The 7702-nt window shown below is 45.4% G+C and overlaps 1 protein-coding gene across 1 annotated transcript; it reads left to right on the top strand.

Annotated features, from left to right (window-relative positions):
* Nucleotides 1-682: 682 nt before the first annotated feature.
* SNRPD1 (small nuclear ribonucleoprotein D1 polypeptide) lies at nt 683-7613 on the top strand. The gene is made up of 4 exons (XM_080340437.1): nt 683-849; nt 1640-1716; nt 4313-4504; nt 6976-7613. The coding sequence occupies exons 1-4, from the start codon at nt 836-838 to the stop codon at nt 7050-7052; spliced, it is 360 nt and encodes a 119-aa protein (XP_080196563.1). The 5' UTR covers nt 683-835; the 3' UTR covers nt 7053-7613.
* Nucleotides 7614-7702: the final 89 nt, after the last annotated feature.

Consider the following 7702-nt stretch of genomic DNA (forward strand, 5'->3'; position numbering starts at 1 on the left):
ACAACCCCCCTGGGCAGCCTGTTCAGTGCTCTGTCACCCTCACTGAGAAGTTTTGTCTCATATTTAAGTTGAACCTCCTGTGTTCCAGTTTGAACCCATTACATCTTGTCCTATCATTGGTTGTCACCGAGAAGAGCCTGGCTCCATCCTCGTGACACTCACCCTTTACAGATTTATAAACATGAATGAGGTCACCCCTCAGTCTCCTCCAAGCTCAAGAGCCCCAGCTCCCTCAGCCTTTCCTCATAAGGGAGATGCTCCACTCCCTTCATCACCTTTATTGCCCTGCGCTGGACTCTCTCCAGCAGTTCCCTGTCCTTCTGGAACTGAGGGGCCCAGAACTGGACACAATATTCCAGATGTGGTCTCACCAGGGCAGAGTAGAGGGGAAGGAGAACCTCTCTCGACCTACTAACCACCCCCCTTCTAGTACACACCAGGATGCCATTGGCCTTCCTGGACGAATGAAGCACTGTCACGTTAGTGCGTTAATCTGCTGATTCGACACCTCCTTCCCTCCACCTGATTTTCCCTCCTAAACTCGGCTTTTCCCCACTCCGGTGGGGCCGGCGCTGCACCGCGCATGCGCTACCCCTGGTCCGGCGGGAGGTGCTGGCACCGCCCCTTCCGCCCCGCGCGCGGCGGCACTTCCGCCCATTCATCGCTGTCGAGGGCGGCCGCTTCCTGGCGCCAGAGGCGGCGCGGCCTGCTCGGTGGAGGCCTCCGCACCGCCCGCGCCTCGGGGCCTGCCCGCCTCGGGCCTCTCCTCTCCCCACGGGGCGGCCGCCGCTCCCTTCCCAGGGCCGCCCGGCCACAGCGCCAGCCTCCCGCCGCCATGAAGCTCGTCAGGTGAGCGGATGGCGGCGGATTGCCGGCCTCGGGGCCGCCGCGGGGATCCGCGCGCCTAGCTGCCGCCCCCGCGCTCAACGGGCGCCTCGCGCCCCCCCCCGCCCCCCGCCCCGGGCCCTTGCGGCGGGCGGCAGCGGCGGCTCGCGCACCCCGGGCGCTGGGGGCGGCGGCCGCGCCGGGCCGGGCCGGCACCGCAGCGCTCCCGAACCGCCGCCTCGGCCCCGGCCTGCGGCCCCGCGGAGCCGTGCGGCAGGGCCGCTCCTGCAGCCGGGCCGCTCCTGCAGCCGGGCCGCTCCTGCAGCCGGGCCGCTCCTGCAGCCGGGCCGCTCCTGCAGCCGGGCCGCTCCTGCAGCCGGGCCACTCCTGCAGCCGGGCCGCTCCTGCAGCCGGGCCCGCGCGCCTTCCGCGGAAAAACGGCCTTTCTGAGAGAGAAAAGGCCCGGATCTGGCCAGAATTACCTCCCTGAAGTAGCAACGAGCTTTAAAACGTTTCCTTTCCCGCGCAGTAATGACCGTTTCTCCTGAAGGCTGAGATTCAGCGGTGTCAGTCAAGCGCCCCAGCGCCCGGTGGTTCGGTGGATGTGGGGTTTGCTCGGGGCTTTTGTGCCTTGCTCTGGTGCAGCGCTTTACTAAACCTCTTCATCAGGATCCGTGACTTCTGGGAACGCTGTGTTTGGAGGCTCAGGATGCGTGGATACTGCGTGCATGTTGCTTTTTGGTAACAGGATGTTAAGCGTTTAAGGCTTTATGTGGAAGTGAACACACTTTTTTGGGTTTTTTTTAATTTTTAGGTTTCTAATGAAGCTGAGCCATGAGACTGTGACCATTGAACTGAAGAATGGGACACAGGTGCATGGAACTATCACAGGTATGGCGGGATGGAAGGCTGTGGTCAAGTAGCACCCCTTTGGGCTGAGCTCTTTTGTTTTGTACTCCCTCTTGTGGGGGACCTTCTTTGTAAGACGCAGGAGGTGTTATTTTTAATTAACGGCTTTAAGTGCAAGCTTAAGGTGTGTTTGTTGCGGAGGCTGCTGGGAGACAGTAAATTTGCTATAGTCCTGGGAGCTTCTGAGCCTGACTGCAGGCTTTGCTTACAAACAGGCTGGGAGTGACGGAGGTAAACTTTTCCAAACTGTTGGCAAAGCTGGTATGAGCATGGTATTCTCTTTGAAGTTTAGCAGCATGGTAGTACTGGGGAGTTAGTTTTAGTACTGTATCAAACTTGTAGTGGATATAGAGCTAAATTTTTATAAGAAGTTTCAGTATATCTGACTTCCATTTGTGAAATTGTAATAAGCTATAGTTACAGCTGATCACCAGAAGAGGGGGAGTTTTTAAATGGTAGTGCAGATAAATGGCAGATGTTAAGTGTTGATATGGTCTTACATCAGTTAAACTTTGTGTATAGGCAGTTTTAATTTAAAAATTAATTTTTTCTGCTGAGCTTGTTTTAGTTCTGGTTAAGGTGAACCTCTGTGGTGGTGCATCTCTGCATGTACTTGCATTGATTTCATGAAACTGTTTTGGGAACAGATGGCTTGATGGGGATACAGGGCAAAGAAGAGTCCTGGTGTCAAGAATTTGATCCCCTGCTGTTGCCAGAGATCTATCATGTTATATAAGTTTGTGGGTGTGATTGACTGGCAGGTGCTGTGTTGTATCACTGAACTGATAGTTGCAGGAAAAGCCTTGGTGGTTCCTTATATCATTCAGATGTGCAGAGTATTTTGTTTGCATTAGCAGTATTAGTGGGGGATATTATTCTGAAAACATTCGTGTTGGCATTACTTTAGAGACCATCAGGTGTGTAGGTGGAGCACATCTTATTTAATAAAGCAAACCCTTACAATTAAGTTGATGAAAGTGCTTGATCTCTTTTCCTCACTCACCCCAGGCTACTTTTAAAAGCTGTTGAAAAAAAATAAACTTCAAACTCGGCAGAGTTGTATTCCAGATGATTGGTTAAGTGCTTTTTTGGCCACTAGCAATCTGCTGAGATTTGGCAGTTAAAAACTGGCATTATTTTGCAGCCAGATCCATCAGCTTTGATTAGACCTGAATGCACCACCCTGACATCTGATTGCAGCATGCTCTGTTGAACCCAGTTAGGTAGGAAGCAAACAAACTGCTTGTCTTTCGGCCTTGGTGCTCTTGCAGGCTTCATTGTTAAGCAAAGTCTTGCTCATTTTCTGCTAAGAGTCTGTAAAAAACGTTGCATGCAAACTGTGTTTCTAAAATTACAATCTTCCCTTTATACTGGTGCATGAACCATGTTCAGAATTGCTGTGTTGTCTGCACACTCTCCTTTTCTTCCAGTTGTGTCAGTGGGACAGAGCAGCCATGCTGAAGGGGTGGGTTTCATGTAATGCAGACATTGCACAAACCAATGGGGTGGCTCAGGTGGAGTACAGGTGTCAGAGAGCTGTGTAAAATATAAAAGGGGAGAGGACAGAAACATATATGGAATACGCACAGCACGGTGGATTCTTCTGGTTCGGGCCTGCTACTTGCCTATGTTATTTACCTTGGTGAGACATTTGACATTTGTCTTTCCATGTGTATGAAACAAGACAATGATTATTTTTAGCAGAAAGGGTTGTTTGTACAGAAGTTTGAACACATGTAAGATTGCTCATGTGCCCTGTTACTGAATGAGCAGGTGTTTGCAAACTACCATTTCTATCGTTTGCCTAAATTTTTGATCTGAAAAATTTACTCTCATTTTGATCTTCATAGATTGAGATCAATTCCCATGCAAAACTTGCGATATGCAAAAAAACCCTAATATAGAACACTTTCTAATGCTTTTAGGGCTGTTATTCAATACAACTCTCATTCAACTGAGACTTTTCTAGTTTTGGATTATGCTTAGCCCTGTGTAGAGGGCACAGTACTGACTGCATACAATTCTTACATGCTGGCTGTTCATGGAGTTTGTAACCACACTGATTGTTCCTTGCCCTAGTGTATTTTACATACTTCGTAGAAGATATCACGCTAGTGTTAGATGTATTTTATCAGAAAATAAATGCTTCTTTGGCAGCTGGACTTTTTATAAGGCTTACAGAAAGAGGAAATGGTCTGGTTACTTTTACCCTTCAAAGCTTTGTTTTGCTTCTTTTTGAAAAAAAGCAAAAATAGTAGAATCAGACTTCTGTTATGAGCAGCAGTTTATTTGTTATTCAAGGGAATTGTTTTAACCATTTACAAAATTCCTAGGGCTCTTGCTAAGACCTAGATAAAGATCTCTAGCCATGATGTTTTGAAGGCAGCAATTGATAAATTAGCTTAATTTAAGAGAGAAAAAGACATGTAGTTTCCTTCAGGTAGAGGCTTAATTAAGGAATGGCAGAAGCAAGTGTTAATGAAAAGGATAAATCTCAAAGCATGTGCATATTAAAAATAGCCAACAAGGGACTGTTTTGTAGGTGTTCATCCCAGAAATTAGACTTGTGTTGTTTCAGGAGTGGATGTCAGCATGAATACGCATCTCAAAGCAGTGAAAATGACGCTGAAGAACAGAGAACCTGTACAGCTGGAGACGCTGAGTATTCGAGGGAATAACATCCGATACTTCATTCTGCCAGACAGTTTGCCTCTGGATACTTTGCTAGTGGATGTGGAACCAAAAGTCAAATCCAAGAAAAGAGAAGCAGGTTAGTTTGTGCTTTCCCACTCTGTGTGTGTTCTGCCTTTGTGTGCATTTTAGTACTCTGAATCTGAAAACATCTGATTTGAGTGTCTTGGTATCCACATTTGGAAGCTAGTTCTTGCATCTTTGAGGGTTTGATACTGAACTAGCACAGTCTACCCTGCCTACCTTCTAAGCATCTGTAGAACTTTCTTTGATGTGAAATTATGTGTATGAACTTCATACATCTCTTTTAAAAAATGTAAATGTTTTTTAAACTTGAGTAGATCTTAACTTATCACAGCCTCAGCATTGACACTGAAGAGATTTACATTTCCTCTTTGAACATCTGCTGTTTCCCCAATTTTTATGGGTAACTTCATGTAACCTAATAAGAAAGTACAGAACAGCCTTTTGAACAGTGCTGAATGCTTCACTGACATCTCACTTGATTGTGGATATAAACAATCTGTCAGAGAACTGAATTTGAGACACTTGAGAATCTGAGGGAACCTAGGCTGCAGTGAGCAGCTCTCTGGCTTTGGCTCTCGGTAGCATTTGACTGCACTCTTCCTGGAACTTTTTTCTTCTTCAAAAGGCTATTGAAGGCAAACCTTTTCCTTAGAAGCCTAATTGTAAAGAGAGTAATTCTGTTTTAATCCACATTACTAAAGATGAATATCCAGTAAACCCAAGAAAATCTGTAGATTGTCTTCAGGCAGTATATATTTTGCCCAGTGGTTAATCTGTGTGTTTTTAAAATAATAGGTTTTAAGTGAAAGCTAATTGTGCTCTAAAGTAATGTCATACCGTTTCGGCTGTAATTAGTGTTTATGTATTTGAATCAGCGTTCTTTGATCCATGTGTATGCTATGAATTGGTGTGCTTACCTTACTGTAATGCTGTAAGGAGCCCTCAGGCGTGTGCATCACAAAGTGCAATTCTTAGGGCTGCTGTCTTTATAAAGGACAAGGATAAAGCTCCTAAAAGCCTTCTGCTCCTCTCACATCCTTTAAAAATAATCTGACCCCATGGAGAAGTTGGAGTATGGCTGGATTACTTTTTTTTGGAACCTCACGGTGTGATGTGAACAAGAACATTGCTATTTCTTTTTACCTCTGAAGACAGAAAAGGAGCTGCGATAGCGCTGTTTACTTCAGTTTAATACTGCTTTGCACCTTCACTGTACCAAAGCACTCACAGATTGCAGCTGCGTTGTGATGCACTTGATCTTATTCTGTAAATGCCCTTGGGCTTTAGAAGCTCGTAGCACATGGTCTGTCCTTGGCAAGTGACACTGTTGGTAGAAGGCAGGATGCTGGCTGAGCGACGTACCTGGCACCTGGGCCTTGGGTCTGCGTGCAGGCACTGGGTGAACGCGGCTCTGTTGATGCACGTAGATGGTGTAACCATTGACTCAGGTGTTGATGCTTCTGTATGTTTTACAAAGAGTCAGTTTGTTACCAGCAAAACAAGTGATGCCTTGTTTCTCACAGATTTGGCCTATACCTCCTCTTGTTCTGTCCTTACTGCATTTCTGACCTACATATTGTCAGATGGAACAGAATAATTTTTACAGCCTGCTGCTTGAATATGGATGCTACTGTGTGTCTCTTTTCCCAGCCACCCACTTCCACAGAATTTTACGTTTCTTGGAATCTTTTTGAGCCTTACACTGACAAACTTGTTTGAAATTAACCACTAGTTTAAAAAATTTGTAGAGCAGCATCGTAACCTGGTGGGACAGGTCTGATTTCTTTAGGAAAAAGAGATAAAGTGACGTGTTATCACCATGTGGATCATATGACCTCCAGCAGTTGCTTGCAGCCTGAATTATTCTGCGATTCTGTAGTATTTAAAAGTAGGAGCACACGGCCAAGACCTTGGCCTGGCAGTCGTGTCTGAAATTGTCAGAAGCACTGCTGAGAACAGTAGGAGCTGTTTGGTGGTGGGATCCTTTCAAAATGCTGCCCTTTCACGTGGTGCTTGAGAAGGGCTGAGCTTGGGAATCTCACAGCATGTGAAAACTCACATTTCCCTTCAGCAGAGTGCTTAAAAATGCAATTCAAGCTGTGGCAAAAAAAAAAAAAATAATCTTTTCCAATGTAATGAGTGGTAACAAAATATTCTTGTCTTGCATATGCTTTTTCTGATGCCTGAAAAACTAGATTTTAGCTAAAAGAAAAGAAGAGGAATTATAGTTCTCTGTCAGACTTAAAGCATTTGGAAACAGCGAGCTGTGACACTATATCCCCTCATGTTCTGCAGTGAAACCAAAGGCAGTCACTAGTCTGTGGAAGTTGTATGCTGAAACACCCAATACAAAAGATGAAAATATTGTCTGAAAGTTACTGAGCATTAACAGGCTTAGTATCTGACTTACTGCTTCTCTGTGATGGGATATTGTGTTGTTTATACTAGATACAGTATGTTTTAATGAAAATCAAAGTATTCCTGGGTCTCACTTGGTTTATCCTTTTTGTTTCATCTGCGAAGTTGCTGGCAGAGGCCGTGGCAGAGGCCGTGGGAGAGGCCGAGGTCGTGGAAGAGGAAGAGGGGGCCCAAGACGATAACTTCTCACCACGCAACTGCTACCAAACTCTGGGCAATTTCGGATATTTTTTTGTACAGGTCTTGTTTATGGTATCCATTTTTAATAAACTGAAATCTGAAGAGCTTGTCTTTCCTTTGTTAGTAAAGCCTGGGAAGGGAGACATGCCCCGTTTCTGGAGGCTGTTTCAGACTAAGCTTGTCTTGGTGGTGGTGTTGTCACTGTCAAGGTATCATCCACTCTGCAGGCTGTACAATTACCTCTTGCTTTTTGCCCCACAGTGAGAGATTTGTGTTGGTGTGTTTTAACAATGTTCATTTGGAGTGAATAACTCTTTTGTAAGGCACTTGCCATTTTCTAATGGTTACGTAGTTAAGACATGATATTAAGAACCCGCATCCTGTGAGCGTGTCTGTAATGTTGTTCTGCAGAGTGACCTTTAAAGTTCTTAGATATAATTTTACTGTTTTCTATTACACAAAGCATACAATTTAAACATGTTGCTTTCTTTATACAATGTTCACATAGGGAAATTAAGCAGTTCTGTGGAAGTCCTGGGTTGTTACATTAAAGTATACCTGGATATGAACTTTGTCAAAGCTAATTTCATGGCACACTTTCATTTGGGTGGGGCTTGGAAAGCAGCTTTATCACCGACTTCTTGTAGTTTAA

The sequence above is a fragment of the Nesoenas mayeri genome, assembly GCF_963082525.1.
Source record: "Nesoenas mayeri genome assembly, chromosome: 2".
Lineage (NCBI taxonomy): Eukaryota > Metazoa > Chordata > Aves > Columbiformes > Columbidae > Nesoenas > Nesoenas mayeri.